General features: G+C 44.5%; 1 protein-coding gene across 1 annotated transcript in view; it reads right to left on the reverse strand.

Moving 5' to 3' along the window:
* Positions 1-275: 275 nt before the first annotated feature.
* Positions 276-20320, reverse strand: part of elp4 (elongator acetyltransferase complex subunit 4) — a gene marked incomplete at its 3' end in the record, with an annotated part of 45070 nt that continues 25025 nt past the window's right edge. Inside the window, exons 3-6 of the mRNA XM_084339618.1 lie at positions 18952-19073; positions 14131-14265; positions 6769-6905; positions 276-360 (exon numbers count right to left, since the gene is read on the reverse strand). Of these exons, the coding sequence (XP_084195744.1) occupies positions 276-360; positions 6769-6905; positions 14131-14265; positions 18952-19073 (479 nt within the window). The remainder of the gene's footprint in view (positions 361-6768; positions 6906-14130; positions 14266-18951; positions 19074-20320) is intronic.

Raw genomic sequence — 20320 nt, forward strand, 5'->3', positions numbered from 1 at the left:
CTGTCTTGTGTAGGAACAGAGTTAAGACTGTATGGTCTTGTGTAGGAACAGAGTTAAGACTGTCTTGTGTAGGAACAGAGTTAAGACTGTATGGTCTTGTGTAGGAACAGAGTTAAGACTGTATGGTCTTGTGTAGGAACAGAGTTAAGACTGTATGGTCTTGTGTAGGAACAGAGTTAAGACTGTATGGTCTTGTGTAGGAACAGAGTTAAGACTGTCTTGTGTAGGAACAGAGTTAAGACTGTATGGTCTTGAACAGGCGGGAGGATTCTTACCGGGGGGGCTGCTCCATCAAAGCCTTCCTTGTGTATCACCTCTTGAAGGGACTGCAGCAGAGCAGAGTAGGACTGGAGCATGGGGCTGGAGAGAGGACATGAGAGAGGACAGGAGAGAGGACAGGAGAGACACAGTGTATGAGAGGACAGACAGAGTGTAGAGGACAGACAGACAGACAGACACAGTGTAGAGGACAGACAGACACAGTGTAGAGGACAGACAGAGTGTAGAGGACAGACAGACAGAGTGTAGAGGACAGACAGACAGACAGACACAGTGTAGAGGACAGACAGACAGACAGACACAGTGTAGAGGACAGACAGACAGACACAGTGTAGAGGACAGACAGTCAGACACAGTGTAGAGGACAGACAGACAGACACAGTGTAGAGGACAGACAGACAGACACAGTGTAGAGGACAGACAGACACAGTGTAGAGGACAGACAGAGTGTAGAGGACAGACAGACAGAGTGTAGAGGACAGACAGACAGACAGACAGAGTGTAGAGGACAGACAGACAGAGTGTAGAGGACAGACAGACAGTGTAGAGGACAGACAGACAGACAGACACAGTGTAGAGGACAGACAGACAGACAGACACAGTGTAGAGGACAGACAGACAGAGTGTAGAGGACAGACAGACAGTGTAGAGGACAGACAGACAGAGTGTAGAGGACAGACAGACAGACAGACAGACACATTGTAGAGGACAGACAGACAGACAGACACAGTGTAGAGGACAGACAGACAGAGTGTAGAGGACAGACAGACAGTGTAGAGGACAGACAGACAGAGTGTAGAGGACAGACAGACAGACACAGTGTAGAGGACAGACAGACAGACAGACACAGTGTAGAGGACAGACAGACAGAGTGTAGAGGACAGACAGACAGAGTGTAGAGAACAGACAGACAGTGTAGAGGACAGACAGACAGACAGACAGACACAGTGTAGAGGACAGACAGACACAGTGTAGGACAGAGCAGGACAGATACAGTGTAGGACAGACACAGTGTAGAGAAGGAGGAATACAACAGGAGATCTAAAGGTCACTCAGGACACGGACGTCACACGTCAAAATGCTGTGGTGCGTGAGACCAGGCCGGTGGATCAGCGTCCCTGACGGAGCCCGTTCTGTCACCGCTGGAGCAGACAGATCATCTATATCTAGAGTAGAGATCCAATGAATTTATTTGGTTGATATCTAAAATTACAACCTGACTGGCCCTAAGTCGGCTCCCTGAGGCGCCCCTTGTGCAGAGACAGAAAGGCGGACAGACGAGACACACAATGAAAATGATAGCCGAGGGGGGGGGGGGGGGGGGGGGGGGAGGATGGATGGATTAATAGGCTGATATCTAAAACAAGCGAGGGAACAGCGTTTTAGCGTTTAATCAGGGGTAAAGACGTGCGCGACAGAACAAAGGCTAGCATACGCGGAACGATTCGAACCAGACGGTTATATAGCGGCGCGGTCCGGGGACGAGCCAGCTGCAGAGAGAGAGCCCCATGGCTCGTGTGTTTACAGCCGGAGGCCCGTGGCGAACGTTAAAGCCTGTCATTTTAAACAGGACTTCGCCACTTAATAAAAGAAACACCCGCCATTTGTAATAATGACCGCTCTGGCGGCGGAGTCACAGTGGGGCCGCTGTGTCACATGTCACTCCAGAGCGGCGTGGCTCCCAGGAGCCCCGAGACACACACACACACACACACTGTAGAGCGCTCACACACACACACACACACACACACACACTGTAGAGCGCTCACACACACACACTGTAGAGCACACACACACACACACACACACACACACACTGTAGAGCACACACACACACACACACACACACACACACACACACACACACACACACACACACACACACACACACACACACACACACACACACACACACACACACACACACACACACACACACACACACCACACACACACACACACACACACACACACACACACACACACACACACACACACACACACACACACACACACACACACAACCAGCAGGCCTGCATAAAGAACGGGGGGGAACACTCGCAATCCGAAAAAAAAAGGATAATACCCACAAGTTCTCTATTTCAATTATATTCCCTTAAACAATGGCGCCCCCTGACCCATGCTGGGCCTAATGATAGAGTTGGTCTGGGGCTTGAAAAGAAGGGACACCTACCCCCCTCCATCTTGACGTCTCGCTGGCCCTGCCCCCTGATTCGGAGGTTAGTAGGGGGGTGGGGGTGGGGGTTGAGTGAGCTAGAGAGAGAGAGAGAGAGAGAGAGAGAGAGAGAGAGAGAGAGAGGGGCTATAGGCCCCATGACTGGTTTCCGCCGGTCGGCGAGCATTGTGTCACAGGGGGAACATTGTGTTTCACACCGCGCCGGTCCTTCAGGTACAGCGATAAGAGGTGGTTAGCGGTTAGCGCCAGGGGCTACTACTAGCTAACGTCACGCTCATTAGTATCATATACGGAGGGAGGCTTCTTTAGCTCTCTAGTGTTCGGAGGAGGGGAGGGAGGGAGGGAGGGAGGAGGGAGGGAGGGAGGGAGGGAGGGAGGGGGTGCTTGGTCTTAAACAACAGGATCTGTATCACCTAGAGAGCAATTTGTGCCAATTATGCCTTCAAGTGAAACGGAGCAATTTAACAGCCAGGGTATCAACATGGGGTTGTGGCCACGTGCAAGGGGGAGTAGTCTACTTATGAGTGTCAGAGTGTATGGTGGTGTATATGTGTGTGTGTCTGTGTGTGTGTGTGTGTGTGTGTGTGTGTGTGTGTGTGTGTGTGTGTGTGTGTGTGCGTGTGTGTGTGTGTGTGTGTGTGTGCGTGCGTGTGTGTGTGTGTGTGTGTTGGGGCGGGGCAGAGGGCACAAAAGAGCAGTGCAGGTGTAGTGTCCTGCTGTCATAATGTCTGTCAGATCTATAACCCTTTTCAGAGAGAACCACGACAGCAAGTGCCACCGTGCCACACCGACAGACTCCTAATTACTTACAACCCCCACGCGGCACGGAGCGAGACAATGGGAAAACGGAAAACAGCGTTTATTTCGCTTCTCGGGGAAGAATAAGCGTCACACGCGGGCGCGCCGCGCGACACGATGATGGCGATATTAGCTCGACGAAAGGTCGCCCGTTCCACTGGGAATAGGAAAGGGAGGGAGGAGGGGGGGGGGGGGGGGAGGGGGGAAACGCTGACTACAAACTCGGTATACACTAAATTGAAAGTGTTTGCCTGGTTGCTGTGTTTTAAAGGGTCCATGTTTGCTGAAATAAAAGCAGGGAGGATTCTATAAAGTCTCCCGTGCATTCTCTGTGGTCCAGATTGCTGTGTTTGCCCAGTGTGTGTGTGTGTGTGATAGAGAGAGAGAGAGAGAGAGAGGGGGAGAGAGAGAGAGAGAGTGAGAGAGAGTGTTTGTGTGCCTACGTGTGTCTCTGTGTGTTCAGCGGTGCTCTCTAATGTAAAGAGCCTGCGCGACCTCTGAACCCTGAGTACACTTAACACAGGAGAATTCAAACAGACCGTGAGCAAACAAGGACCCTTATTTGAATATTGTGTCCACAACCTTTTCCAAGAGGCTGCATGTCCTCGGCCTACCTGAAGCTATACCCACTATCAAATGGAGAATCACTTATGCTTTTAATCTAATCTAATTTTAGTCTTTTACTGACGTTTTTATTAGCTGGTAAAAATCGAATACATCTCATTACATTAGATCAGCGGTTCTCAAACTACGGGGTCGCGACCCAAAGTGGGGTCGTGGGTAGTTGACAGTGGGGTCGCACATTTTCATTTTTTTTTATGTTCTGGCAACATATTTTGTCTAAATATGCCTCGTTTTATAAATGTGTATTGATAACATAGTGCTGTAATTACATTTCCTAATAAATATGCATGATCAAGTTCAACAACGGGTGCTTTTATTTTGATATAGTGATATAGTGTGGGGTCGCCAAAAGAAATCCTAAATAAAATGGGGTTGTGGTATTAAAAAAGTTTGAGAACCCCTGCATTAGATGCCTTTATCTTTATCTTTATTACGGATCCCCATTAGTCATCACCGCAGCAACAACTAGTCTTCCTGGGGGTCCACACACAACAAAAACAGTACATACATACATAACATTATAGTAGCATACATTTAAAAATATATTCCTATACAGCTAAAGAGACTAGTTTTATCCGGTCTCACAGCTGCTAAAATCACGATGGATTCAACCGGATAAAATGTGCCGGAAGGTATGGGTTCTTACCTATCTCGATGTGATTTATCTAGAGATATCTACAGCAAGAATTTTAGGTGTCAGTGAAACCAACATTGCAATCTGGTTAGAAGTGGTGGAGAGAATAAAGGCTAGCATATGAATTGTAGTGCCTGGTTAGAAACGAATGAAAATGGATGGATTGGGGGTCCTGGGGGGGAGAGCGAGCAAGAGCATATGTATGTATTGTATTGGATAGCACGTATTGGGTATATATCTCGTAAACTACATTTATATTGATTCAAATGGAATGTATAGTCCTGTGATTTACTTTGGATATTTACTGTTAATGCGTGTGTGTCTAATTTTATGTTATGTTTAAAAAAAAATTGAAAAAAAAAAAAAAAAAAAAAAAATCCAATAAGGGCGGGTCAGGTGGCGTAGCGGAGATTGCGCTCATCACCAACGCAGGAGATGCTGGGTTCGAGCCCAGCTCTCGGCGTTGCCACCAGCTTGGCTGGCCGATCACACTAATACAATTGGCAGTATTAGGGGGTGGGGAAGCTGGCGGGTGGGAATCTGGCGTTGTGGACGCCTACAGGTCAGGTCTCGGCGCTTGCTAAGCGGGGCAGGACTTGGTGGAGATAGCGTGCCCTCCCACGCGTTACACTTCACCAATGAGAGCCCTCGCTGCCAAATGAAAAGACGTCACTGGCTGTCGGCGCACGTCTCGGAGGAAGCGTGCGATCGACTCGGGACGCCCTTGTACCGACTCGTAGGAGAACATGCATACAGCAGCCAGGTAGGGGAGGGGGGGGGGAATTGGCACAACGACTAATTGGGACGGGGAGAAAATCAGAGAAATCAGAAACATTTTTTTTTAAATATATATATACCGGTATATATTCCAATATTCCTACATATAAAAATTATTCCAAATAGAATTACAGTACACAAACAGAGTATCAGATCACAGAAAATACAATAAAAGGGATTAAACTCTCAGACAGTCATATCTTTACAGGGTAAACTACAGTATCTGTGTTTTTCTTTAATGTAAACTAATTTCTTTTTCTCTCAATGCTCTTTTCAAATTATTTTTAAAACGTATCTTACTGGTTATCTGGGTAAGATGTACTGGCAGTTTATTCCAATATGACATGGCTCTATATAACACAGTTTTCTTTGCTGCATTGGTTTTTGGTAGTAGCAGTGTGAACGTTTCACTACAGGCATGCCTAGTATTATACTTATGTCGATCATGTGTACATGTTAGCTGTGAATACAAACAGTTCTCTTGAGATATATATATTCCTCATGAACAAGATCAGGCTACCTGCCCATGGAGCAGAAGTAGACTATTCAGGAGTTTGACATATTATTATATATAACCGGTAAGATACCATGTTGACACCAGATACTCTAGAAATATACTGTGGAAAAATGGCAATATCTTAAGTTGACATCTTTCTAAGCAGCTATTTCATTTAGCTGAGAGATTTGATAATTGCAAATGACTGTAGTAAATGATTAGTAACATACCTTTGGCAAATCAGATGTAAGGATGAGAAGAAATCTCACTTTGTACATAATAATAATAGTTGGAAGATCATTCTGCGCTGCTGGGGGTCACTGCTAAATGCAACTCAATATCAGTCTAAAACTGAATATTGCATTAATGACACGCGCAGAATTCACAACCTTCTCTAGCCGTATGTTATTCTTGGCTGTTTTGATCAGATGTAATGTCTCTGACTCTTTGCTAGTCCGTAAAGTAGTTTTCCCCCCCGTACTCTTTAGCGCGTGCCGTCGGTAAGATTCTCGATCGCTTGGAACGAGGACCGCGAAGACTCGATCACTAAAATCACCCTCGTCATTCCGTCGTAATTGCGGCGTAACGCGGGTTGAGTCTCTACACAGTCCTCATTCCGAACGATCGAAAAACTTTACAGAGAGCACCTTGAAATGATGTCGGTTCATCCGGATTGGCCATCCATTCATGGGTGGCTCACCTGTATTATGAGGGTGATGTCCGGTTTGTTTACCCGTGTTCTGTGGGTGACATCTGGTTTGTTTACCCGTGTTCTCTGGATGATGTCATGTTTGTTTACCTGTGTTCTCTGATGTCACGTTTGTTTACCTGTGTTCTCTGATGTCATGTTTGTTTAACGTGTTCTCTAGATGATGTCATGTTTGTTTACCCCGAATGCCGTGGATGATCGGTCTCGTGGGTTATTACTCCGCGCTCCCCGAGGACGGTGTCTCGTCGCCTTACCTCTGCGGGGGTGACGTCTCGGTGGGCTGTGCAGGGGGGTAGAAGAGGTGGCACTTTGCCGCCTGGCGAATCTCCGGCTCCATGGTCTTGGAGACGTCGTAGTAATGTCCGAAGCGGGACGAGGACGCCAGGGCGCTCTGCGGGGGACGAGAGACGCACGCGGAGGACACCGTGAACTGACCATCACCTTTTGTTTCATTTAATTTCAAACCTTTATTTAAATTCAAAAGGCAACAGAGGTTTGCCTCATTTACAGTCACGTCAAGTGTACATACAGAGTTAATTGTGGATTTTATGTTTTTCTTTTTTTTTTACGTGGATCTATTGTGATGTTTCTTCTTCATCTGTAAAGCCCATGGGGGCAATTCGTTGTGATTTCGGGCTCTACAAATACATTTGATTTAAGCAGAACATATAGAGTTAAGCAATTTCTTTTTTAAAGCATATACATTCACACAGGTTGGAGATCAAGGTTTTAAACTATTCCATGAGCTAGAGGGGCATCATAGTGAAATACAGATTCACCCTGTTCAGAGCAAACTCAGGGGACCTTAACTCATTGAACGCCAAAAACGAGTATACTCATTTTTCAAAGCCAACCGTTCGCCGCCAAAAACGTAAATACTCGTAAATACTTCTTGTGTGAGCTCTGTGTGAATTGGAATTGAAATGACGATCGAATCCCGATAGGTGGCAGTATCGCCTACCTACCTTTTGAACTGGGCTAGTTTACTGTGGGGAAGGGGGTTGCTCACTCACTGCTGGCCAGAGTCGTAGCATAGTCTATGCAATGGCGAGCAAACTATTGGAGATTATTATGAAGAGGACAAAACGATCACATTATGGATGATAAGGTGCGTTTTCACCAGACTACATTGGACTCAGCACTTCTGGTAAATCATAAAAATACTATAGTCAAACCGGCCGAGCATGTAACATTTGTTCACCGCTCCGCGGTAGTCGCCGTCACCAGAGTTGAGAGCACTCCAGACTAGGGCCAACTGATTGATTGATTGAAAACTTTATTAACAGATTGCAGAATGGGTACAATACAGTACAGCTCAATACACACAATTGTTAAGGGGAGGCAGACCAGAGAAATGTACATTGGAGGTGGTTGGGTGGGTGGGGTGGGGGAAACTACCTTGGAATATCGACGATACCATACTTGGTTCCAAGAAGAGTGTCTTGTGTATTATGGGGTTAGGACATTTACTGTGCATTGGAGGGGGTTGTGTTAGGACATTTACAGGGGCCAGTTTCGAATTGCAGTCTCCTGTAGGTGTTCTTTGAGAGTGGTTTTGAAAGTGGGTAGTGATGCACATTCCTTTACAGCTTTAGGTAGGGCGTTCCACATTGATGTGGCATAATTGTGAAACGTGTTTAGTCCCTTGTTTGAGCCGAATCTGGGTTTAACATGATTTGTGGAGCTCCCTCTGGTGTTGTGGTCGTGGTATTCACTGACCTTTGGGAAGTATTTTGACATGTACATGGGTACCTTAGTCGTAACTAACATTCTGCAATGGCGATCGCCTAGAGCAGACCTGGGCATTGTACGGCCCGCGGGCCGGATCCGGCCCGCGGGATGATTCTGACCGGCCCGCGAAAGATTACATGATAATAAAAAAAAATAAAAAAAAAATAAATAAAAAAAAAATAAAAAAATTTTTTTTTTTAATATTTTTTTTTTTTTTTTTTTTTTTTTAACTTTTTTTTTTTTTTCATGTCAACGTTCACACGCACAGTATACGCTTAGGATACATGCTCAGAAGATGTTGGTTCTCTTTGGATCCACCTACATATGTGAACAGACATTCTCAGTCATGACGTTTACCAAGTCCAGGTACAGATCCTCTCTCACTGATGAACATCTGGCAGCTGTGCTTCGCATCTCCACCTCAGACATGCAACCTGACTTTGATGGACTTGTTAAAGCTCAACAGAGACTGGATTTCTCACACTGAATGAAAAAAAAAGAACTGAAGAACACTAAAATGTGGAAATATAACAAGTGAAATGGGACACTTGATATTTTTTTTCTTTTTTTTGCACAGTTCTGAAAACATTAAATGTTTAATATAGGCATGTAAAGTAAAAAAGGCTACAAAACTGGGACACTTTTCTTTACACAGTTCAGTGACATGTCTTGTTTATTTTTGCTATAAGATGATGTGATGTCTTTAGAAAGCTAAGAAAATCCTTGTTTCAATAGTATATGAAACTCAAAATGCCCTTTGTTATTAATGTTTCACATTTTGTTTATCATTTTGGAAATAAATTCTATTTGAATAAATTATATTTTTGAAAGCTAACCTCACCTTTTAATTGCCAAATAATAACATACACTCTTACCAGGGGTCAAAACAATGCCATTTACTGCTTTTTATATAGAAATAAAATTTATATTATGCATAATTGAGTTTGGAATTTTGGCCCGGCCCCCCAACATATTTTCAGTTGCTCATTCGGCCCCCCGGGAAAAATAATTGCCCACCCCTGGCCTAGAGCAAACTATTGGAGATTATTATGAAGAGGACAAACGGTGACAATCCATCCATAGCATAAGGTGCGTCTTCACCAGACTATGTTGGATCCTAGTATTTTCAAACAGGCTGTTTGGATGTAACGATAACGTTATCTGTTGGGCGCTGCCAGGGCCAACTAACTTTATTTATTGTTCTGACCCAAGACACTTCGGAGCAAGAGTGGACGGGGTTTTGGTGGACCTGCTGACAAAGGTAACGTCTATTTTACCGAACCCCATCATAAAACATGCCTTTGTAATGACCCCAGCATCAGAAAACGATTCCCCCCCCCCCCCCCCATGGTTTGAGAATCATTCTACTATGGTCATGTCACCTTTGACCTGGAAATAATATAGGTGGCAGGCGAGCAACCCGCATGAAATGCGCATATGCGCACAAGACACGTCATATCTCGCGTTCCAGGAAATGGAACTGGATTATTTTAAAACGGGACGATTTTTTGCATTGGATAGCGCAGGTATGTAGAACTAAACTTTTTTTTTTAAACTGGTATATATATATTTCCTTTCAAATGAGCCATACTATTGTCTATAATATAGCTATAATATAGAATATACGATGGGTCTGCAAACATCGTGAAAATGGTCAAAAAACGCTGGCGCCAAGGAGTACAGATGGAAAAACAGCGTGGTAGTCAAAGAGTTAAGGACCTGCCAGTCACTAGAACGGGTTCCATAGGTTCCAAAATTCCATTCCAATAAATGATGGAGGTAGCTTACCAATAATGATAAGTCAAGTCAAGTCAAGTCAAGAGTTTTATTTGTCACAGTGAAATGCGGGGGTCTTGCCCGCAACGATTGTGCATAATACAATAATAATAATATAATAAGAATCCAATAGAACGACATTGTGCAATAATACAAGTAATCAAAGTAGGGCATATCGGTATATGTACATGAGTTTTTACAGAGCATGGTAAGACATTCTAGGTCCTGTGATAGTGCAATACACTGTTAGCTACGGATGAGGCACTGGGTCTTTATGTACACTGCTATACAATGCTATATTATACAATCTCAAGTTATACTATACTATTTTTAAAGTGACCTTTCCTTTTGTAAAGTGACCATAAGTGTGAGCGTGTGCAGCATGAGTGTGTGTATGCTCATGTTAAAGTGGCTGCTAGTGTGTGAGCATGTACAGTGTGTGTGTTCATGTGTGCTTGTGCGTGGAGAGTTCAGTGTTCAAGGCTCTGATGGCCTGGGGGAAGAAGCTGAGCCGAAGTCTCTCTGTCCTAGTTGCTGGTGTTCGCAGGCGTTTGCCTGACCGCAGCAGCTTGAACAGGCTGTTGTTGGGGTGGTGAGGGTCTTTCATTATCCTGCAGGCTCTGGATTTGCACCTCTTGTTGTATAGGACCTGCAGGGTTGGTAGTGCAATACCCGTAGTACGCTCGGCTGAGCGTACCACTCTCTGTAGGGCCTTCTTGTCCTGTGCCGTGCTGTTTCCATACCAGGCAGTGATGTTTCCAGTCAAGATGCTCTCTACAGCTCCGGAGTAGAATGACTGGAGTATCTTCCCCGATACTCTGAACTTCCTTAACTGTCTCAGGTGGTAGAGGCGCTGGTGTTGGAGGTCTGACCCCCCACCCTGACCGCCTGGGGCCTTTCACTCAGAAAGTCCAGTATCCAGACGCTCAGAGCGGAGCTCAGACCCAGCTCAATCAGCTTGTCCACCAGTCTGGTGGGGACTATGGTGTTGAACGCTGAGCTGTAGTCAATGAACAACAGTCTCACATAGCCCCCCTTCTGGCGGTCTAGGTGAGAGAGGGATGTAGTATAAGGAGGTAGCTTACCAATAATGATGTAGTATAAGGAGGTAGCTTACCAATAATGATGTAGTATAAGGAGGTAGCTTACCAATAATGATGTAGTATAAGGAGGTAGCTTACCAATAATGATGTAGTATAAGGAGGTAGCTTACCAATAATGATGTAGTATAAGGAGGTAGCTTACCAATAATGATGTAGTATAAGGAGGTAGCTTACCAATAATGATGTAGTATAAGGAGGTAGCTTACCAATAATGATGTAGTATAAGGAGGTAGCTTACCAATAATGATGTAGTATTAGGAGGTAGCTTACCAATAATGATGTAGTATAAGGAGGTAGCTTACCAATAATGATGTAGTATTAGGAGGTAGCTTACCAATAATGATGTAGTATAATGAGGTAGCTTACCAATACATTACATTTACATTTAGTCATTTAGCTGACGCTTTTATCCAAAGCGACTTACAAGTTCTGTACGGTCATCAGGAAGGGTACAACTCTATCAGCCGAGTAACAATGTTCATCAAAGTGTTGCGTGTTACAGTGTAGGTTAGTTTATTAGGACATGTGCATGACAGTAAGGTTAGTTAGGGTTAGATTTAGTAGTGTTGTAGTATAAGGAGGTAGCTTACCAATAATGATATAGTATAAGGAGGTAGCTTACCAATAATGATGTAGTATAAGGAAGTAGCTTACCAATAATGATGTAGTATAAGGAGGTAGCTTACCAATAATGATGTAGTATAAGGAGGTAGCTTACCAATAATGATGTAGTATAAGGAGGTAGCTTACCAATAATGATGTAGTATAAGGAGGTAGCTTACCAATAATGATGTAGTATAATGAGGTAGCTTACCAATAATGATGTAGTATAAGGAGGTAGCTTACCAATAATGATGTAGTATAAGGAGGTAGCTTACCAATAATGATGTAGTATAAGGAGGTAGCTTACCAATAATGATGTAGTATAAGGAGGTATCTGACCAATAATGATGTAGTATAAGGAGGTAGCTTACCAATAATGATGTAGTATAAGGAGGTAGCTTACCAATAATGATGTAGTATAAGGAGGTAGCTTACCAATAATGATGTAGTATAATGAGGTAGCTTACCAATACATTACATTTACATTTAGTCATTTAGCTGACGCTTTTATCCAAAGCGACTTACAAGTTCTGTACGGTCATCAGGAAGGGTACAACTCTATCAGCCGAGTAACAATGTTCATCAAAGTGTTGCGTGTTACAGTGTAGGTTAGTTTATTAGGACAAGTGCATGACAGTAAGGTTAGTTAAGGTTAGATTTAGTAGTGTTGTAGTATAAGGAGGTAGCTTACCAATAATGATGTAGCATAAGGAGGTAGCTTACCAATAATGATGTAGTATAAGGAGGTAGCTTACCAATAATGATGTAGTATAAGGAGGTAGCTTACCAATAAGGGCCTTAAAAAATAACAAATACCAGTAACCTTCTCATACAGGACACAGTGATGAGTCGTAACCTTTGTGCTTCGCTAAACAGCTCACTTCTCAACCCCTCCGGACAAACGGTGTGGATTTATCCAACGCTCATTTCATAGAAGGCTCAAACGCTTCACACAGAAGAACATCTCATGTGCCCTGATGGAATAAGCGAGTGTGCTCTACAATATTATGATAATGCAATTGCATTGTTTCTGGGTCAGTCAAGAAACAGAGCAGAGAAGTTAAACAACCACTACGACCAAAACGCTCTTAATCATTTCTTCACATAAATGTCCACTTCTGGCAGTGAAAACAAACGTGTCAGGAGGGAAGGCGGATGTTTTCCTGCAGCTGAAAGAGAGAGTCTCTGCTCCTCTATCCCAGAGAAAGCGGGGGACCCCATTGTCGGAGGGGCCCTTAATCTACTCCTAATCTGGATTAGGGCCCCCGGTGTGTCTCTCTCCTGGCGGGACGAGAGGGTCGGATGGGGCAGGGGGGGGGGGTCAGCGGGGCTCATCTTCTCTTTGTGAGCGCGGCAACCCGCTTAGCGTTCCTTCCCCGCCCCCCCGATGGCCTCACCTTTGATCTGATGTCTTCATCGGCGCAGCGACACAGTGGGCCGGGCGGGAGAGGTGTGTGTAAAGGGAGGAACTAAGCGTGGACTCTTGGTGGGTTTTTTGAATTTGGGATGCAAATCCCTCTGGTGGGGGGGCGGGGGGGCTTACTGGCGCTTTTTGTAAAGACGATTTTCCAGGGGGGGGGGGGGGGGGGGGGGGGCAAAGGACACAGATATAAAGCAGTTTCCAGGGAGAGAGAAAGAGAGGGAGACGAGCCCCAGGGACTCACCCTGTGTGTGCTTCCTAATCCACATAGCGATATGGATTATAGAGCGGAGGAGGAGGAGAGAGAGAGAGAGAGAGAGAGAGAGAGAGAGAGAGAGAGAGAGAGAGAGAGAGAGAGAGAGAGAGAGAGAGAGAGAGAGAGAGGTAGAAGAGGGGGGGGGGGTCGCCCCTCTCCCTCCCTCCCTCCCTCAAAGCGGAAGAAAGAGTGTAGGGCGCCCGCCCCTGGCAGAGGAGGGGGAGCGGCGGGGATTTGGAGGACGAAGACACAGAGGCGCAGGTCTGGGTCACAGGGTTGAAGCGGGCAGACATGTCAATGGATCGAGCTTTTTCGGAGTACCGCTGGTTCCCAGGCTAAGCAGGGGTGCAAAGTGTGTGTGTGTGTGTGCCGTGGGGAGCCAGTGAAAGCCCTACCTATTGCCAGCCTAAGTGTAAGTAATCTGGTACGGACCTGAAAGGAGGGGCCGAGGCCTCATTCACTCCACAAAGGAGTTTAAGAAGCTGATGGATTTAGTGGTGGAGACAATTGCCAAAAAAAACCCTAAGACCTGGGAGGGCTGTTTCTTTTCTCATACCTCACTAGAAGAGAGACGCATATTGGGATTTCTTTTTAATTTTTTTTTTTAAGTACTGTACGACTAGAGTATTGTTTCACACACCACACAAAGGGCTGCTGTTGAAGAGTGGCCGTGAGCGATGCCAAACGCACGATGATGCGTCTCGGGGGGAGAACGTGGTTGTTGTACCTGTACTCTCGGGAGGTTCTGGTAGCGCCAGGCGATCTTCATCGAGTCCTGGCAGTTCTGAGGGTCGCCGGGCCGAGCCGGTCCCTCCGGCGGTTTGAAGCTGGCGACGTCGTCCAAGATGGGGGCAGGGAGTTCCTGTGGAGAGGAGGGTAACGTTTAGGTATGAGAGCGACATGAAAGCATTTCTGGATTTTTGAATTGATTAGCGAGTGGTAAAAGACCGAAGACATTTTGAATAATTTACATTAGTGTGTAGGACAGCATGCATCGTGTGTTTCTAAAAAAACATTACAGTCCAAGATGATGGTACTACAGACTGGTGTGTAATCAAACAGGCCTCTTCTTAACACATTGGGTGCCGTTAACGTAGAACTACGTTTCTGTGGCCCAGCGGTTGGTTGCCAGAAATGTAGATCGACGTTTCTGTTTCGTTATTTCTTTTATTCGCTATTGCCTTTCATAATCCATCGAGGCTGCACCTTGTGCATGCTGTCCTGAATGTGTCTGAGATCGCAAACGGTCAATACCGCCGCCTAACACCTTGCGGCCGCTATTGCACTCCATTTGAAGCGATTTGTTTTTCTTGGCCGAGCTGCGGCGTGGGGGCGAGGTCTGAACACTCCGGCAAGACAAGCGGTCACCACGGTTGCCTCGACGAGGGTCCCCGCCCGCCAGATCATCTGCAATGCTGGATAACGTTGGACAAACGATCGCGTTGACAATTTGGAATGGCGATCAGATAATTGGATTATTCTTTTTGCAGTACATCAGATACAAGGTAAGGACTATATGTTACCAATCTTGCGTTGATCCGATGATTTTTTTCGCCGCGATTGGAGCGTGTGTCTGTAATGTACTGTGTAGCGTATGCCGTTGGTGGCGCTCGAAGCATAGAACCCCCCCCCCCCCACACACACACCCTTTTGTGGATGCACGAGGAAACATGATACCGATAATCTAGCGTTGATTTCAATTCAATTCGATTCAATAATCAAGCAAGAAATGGCACGATAAATAGTGAAATGCAGATAAGGGCTGTTTTGGCTGCGTTCCCTGGGATTACACAGAATTACTCTGGAACTATGCTCGTATTCACCACGGTATAAAACGGAAATGTATTGATGAAAAAATTATCTGTTTTTTGCATGTTGACCGGAAGAAAGTTACTGACAATCGATGGCGTTATTAGATCCATAGCTATAATATTTAATATAGGTTTAGCACTGCAAAACACCGGCATTTATCTCATTGAACAGAGCGTTGGCACTAAAGGCCCATAGCGCTATCTGCTGAATGGCACTGGATGTGTTAAAGGGATAGTTCAGACTATTAGAAAACTAGTAACTATTAGACTACAGTAACTTTTTTTAACCCTTTCACTACCACACTACAGAAGGTTAACACCTTCACTACCACACTACAGACGGTAGTGAAAGGGTTAACCTTCTGTTGTGTGGTTGTGAAAGGGTTAACCCTTTGTCGTGTGGCAGTGAAAGGGTTAACCTCCTGTATGGTCTGAGTCAAAGGGTTAACCATTTTGGTAGTGTGGTAGTGAAAGGGTTAACCCATGCCCTATTATTCCTTACTTACCATGTTGAGGAACAGCTTGGATTGTTCTGAGAAAGGATCAACATCATCATTGAAAAGTAAAAAAAAAATAAAAAATAGGGCTAAGGGTTCCAAAAATCCAGAACTATCCGTTTAAGATTAGCATAATGCGATGCCTGGCACTGGTGGAAAACACTAAACGCTGTGATATATCCCCACAGGGACTCTCCCTCTCTTAATATCCCTTTGATATGCAAAGTAGGGGGTGAGGTGGTGACCCCTCCCACTATCAATCAATGGGCGTGAGCCCCGCCCCCCCTGTAGGCCGGGTGCATGACGGTCGGCCTCCGAGTGCTCTGGGACGACCCGCGCGGACCGGAAGCGTCTCAACGAACGCCAGCCTCATGCCACCCTCGACCTCTCCGACACCCCGTGACCCCGACACGTCTCGGTGTGAGCCCACTGGGCCTCCGTAGGTCAACGGGTAGCAGGGGTGTAAAGTACTTGTACTTGGTTACAATACTTAAGTACTGTTTTTGGGGATTTGTACTTTACTCAAGTATTATTAAGTTTGTATAGTTGTACTTTTACTCAATTACATTTCAGAGAAAAAAATATAACTTTTTACTCCTTACATTTAAATGCAGACCTACAAAGTACAAATCTCTCAGGTCCAACAATTTTAATAAGTATATTTGTTTCTCTTAAAAACAGCCAATCAAATCCCCATCAATGGAAAATGTACCCGCCCATACCCATGCTGATTGGTCCTTGTGCAAGACTAAAAAGTGTGGATGCGTCAATACTTTTACCAACCGATTTCCAGTTCCGCGTTCGCGTTCTGCGATCTGATTGGCCACTGACGTTTCTGGTCATGTGACATCTGTGCCAATCGTGTGACGCCTGTTTCTATCACTGAGCAGGGCGATAGAACACCAGCCCTGATTCCAAGCTCTAACCTTAACCAATTTCGAAAGAGTTGCCTAAGCTTAACCAGTGATAAACTAGGCGTTAGGTAGTTTGCAGGCTGTTAGAGGCGGAAATAGGCGCAGAAACAGGCGTCACGCGATTGGCGCACATGTCACATGACCAGAAACATCAGTGGCCAAATCAGATCACAGAACACGAACGCGGAACTGGAAATCGGTTGGTAAAAGTATAGACGCAGTGGGGATCTTTGATTAAACATCTGCTATCAGAATAATATACCATCAGAAAAAAAGTTTTTACTTTTACTTTTTAGTACTTAAGTACATTTAAAAGTAGAAACTTGTTTACTTTTACTCAAGTGTGTTTTTAGCCAGATACTCTGACTTTTATTTGAGTACGATTTTGAGACGGTACCCATACTTTCACTTCAGCATAATTTCTCTGTACTCTTTACACCCCTGGGTAGAGTGCTTGGTGTATGGCACTAACACTACCAGGGTTACGGGTTCAATTTATATATTTATTCTCACCACAAATATATCTATCCACACCTGTATTTACCTGCATAGTCCTTTTACATATCTGTAGATACTATATATATATCTGTACATATCCTACTCTTACTAGTTACGCTGCTGGCCAACTATGCCTACTACCATACTGTCTTTACACCTGTATCACTGTACATATTATACTACAACTCTGTACATACATCTGATTACTCAGTAGTACTAATTTATATATTTTATACCCAATTTAATGACCTGTACATTGTATATTGCTGTTGCACTTTACTGCTACATTTGCACTCTGGTTGGATGCCAAACGACTTTTTGTTGTACTGTAAATTTGAATCTAATGTAATCTAACCCAAAAAAAATTATGTGGTCATTCTATTAACTCATTCAGCGCCGGAGCTTAATCCGCGAGATGGTGCTAGAACGCCACCGCTTTAATCAATGGGGGGACTGCGAGATTTGCGAGTGCTTAAAATATATCTTAAATTGAATTTGAATTAAATAAAATTTGAATACGAGTATAGTTTTGGTGATTTCTAGTAATCCCAGGAAAAGACGCGGTAATAGCCCTTTAGTGGAATACACAAAACACGTTGTAATTTTTCGCCTGATTATCTAATCATCCTGAAATCAACTCTAGATCATCATTATTATCCTTCCTCGTGCACGCATGCAATGTGGTTTAGACCGGCGTGCCCCCCCCCACCCCCCTCCTGCCACCAACGGCACACAGCCACACATACACACACAGAGACAGTGTCGATCGGGGTAGAAATAAATATCAGATCGACGATCAAATTTATATATTGTGTTCTTACCTTGTATCTGATGTAATGCAAAATAAATAATCCAATTATCTGCTCGCCATTCCAAATACTGCTCGTGGAGGTCCGTACCACATTACCGACCGTTACACACTGACGGGCGGCCGGGGGTTACTGTTGGCATGCATCGTTGTTGAGCCCCACCTCGCCTGAGTATTTAAACCCCACGGCTCAGATCGTCCCAGAAAAGAAACTACACCATTCCCAATGGGGTGCAATACCAGCTGGAAGGCGTAGGCGGCGGTATTTGCCCTTTTGCAAGCTCAGACCCATTCCCAACGATAACATCAGGCTGGATGGATGAAAATTAATTGATATCGCTAATAAAAGAAATAACTATTAAAACCCGACTATACTCGGGTCTGGCGCTGAACGTTCGGCGAGTTAACCCGACTATCATCGTGGATGGCGCTGAATGAGTTAAAGCTCTTTGAGTGGTCCAAGTACTAGAAAAGCTCTATAGAAATGTATTAATTAATTAATTTATTTAATACCTCCCACATCTAGGCCACATCAATTCTGCTGGAGAAGAATGAAGAACCTTCAAAGCAGTGCGTGTGATAATATGGTAGACACGCCTTCGGGTTATAGAATATTTTAATCGCTCCATTGATTGTAGCTTCATGTACTTCTGGAAAACATCACCTCCTGGAAGGACAATAAACCTCCTAATCAACAAAGTCAACACAGCAGTTCCCAGACGTACCTGGGAATGGTCAGTTCAATAAAATCCACCCTTTGACCCCTTGATTTAAAAACGTTTGGCGAAAGTGCACTTTTTTTTTTGTACTGACCGAATTTATTTATTAGACTTGACAGATCAACAATATAAGGATCCAGTTCTAACAGTGTCATGTCTCGTGTGCTTTAATAGTGTCATGTATGTCTCTTGTCCCCTCGTTCTGTCTTGGATGTGTATAAGTGCAGCTGTTTGCCGTATTCATGCCTTAAATTAAATTGCCCCTTGCGGGACTAATAAAGTACTTTTTATTGAATTGTACCTGTAGTATGTCTTCTGGATGGTCCTGAGCCGACGCGATGAAGAGTTCATGTCCACACACCACGCCCTCTGACAGGAAGTACTTCAGGATCATACGAGAGTAGCTGTCATATTTGTCCTCCTCTGGAAACATAAGAAAGAGGCAACAGTGAGTGTCACAGTGAGTGTCACCACAGACAGATAAACACATCAAAATATCGATAGTATAGTATCGCGATACTTTGCGTGGCGATACTGTGTCGATACAAGGACGCCAAGTATCGATATATTTTTTTTAAACTTTTAATTTTTAATTTAAGAGTACATGTTTTATATAATTTCTATTTAACAGTCATTTAATTTCAAACCCCCCCAGTTGCTGAAGGGCTCTGGGGCTGCATAACTTATTTATTTTTTTGTATAAGGAAGTTGCATTGTTCATTTCAATACCTGTAATAGTACAGTAGTCCACACACACACACACACACACACACACGTGCATTCAGTTAAGTTGGAATATGACTGTAATACAAACAGTTCAGTTTGTCAGGTACATGCAACACAGATTACAGTGTTTACATCTGTCTGCTTGAGAAAATCCCATTTGCTGGAATAAAAATTATTGAAGTGAGATGAACAGACTGAACTTTATTTTATTAGATAAAACATGTTGACAAAGTTTTACTTTGCAGTTGAAAAAAGGTAATAAATTGCAATATATTGCAATATTAATATCGTAATACTCTATATATTTTTAATCACAATACTATCGTATCGTGACATAAGTTTCGTGATAATATCGTATTGTGAGGCCTCTGGTGATTCCCACCCATAGTACACACCAAACATACATAAAAAAAAAACACACACACAACTGTACACTAGGGGTGGCTGGGTGGCGCAGCGGACATTGTGCTCATCACCAACGCAAGAGACACCGTTGCCTCCGGCTTGGGCCGGCCATCAGACTAACTAAATTGGCAGAGTTAGCGGGTGGAAGTCGATGGGTGGTAATCTGGACGTTGTGGACAGCGACTCCCACAGGTCGGTTGGGGGACGCCTGCACAGCAGAGACAGGAAATGGCGGGGGTAGTGTGAGCCTCCCACATGTTACTCCTCGCCACTGAGAGTCCGCGCTGGCAGGTGAAAAGATGTGACAGGCTGCCTCCTTGTGTATCGGAGGGGACACGTGATGCAAGGCTTCTATCCTCCCTACGACCGGCAAGTGGGGGGCATATGCGAGCAACGTTCAAGACAGGGGAGAATTGGCACAGCGAAATTGGGATGGAAGAAAAAATTGAAAGAGGAGAAAAAAAAGTGAAAAAAAAATTACACTAGGGTGAATGAATGAATGAATGAATGAATGAATGAATGAATGAATGAATGAATGA

The sequence above is a fragment of the Notolepis coatsorum genome (genome assembly GCF_963971535.1).
Source record: "Notolepis coatsorum genome assembly, contig: SCAFFOLD_887, whole genome shotgun sequence".
Taxonomy (NCBI): domain Eukaryota; kingdom Metazoa; phylum Chordata; class Actinopteri; order Aulopiformes; family Paralepididae; genus Notolepis; species Notolepis coatsorum.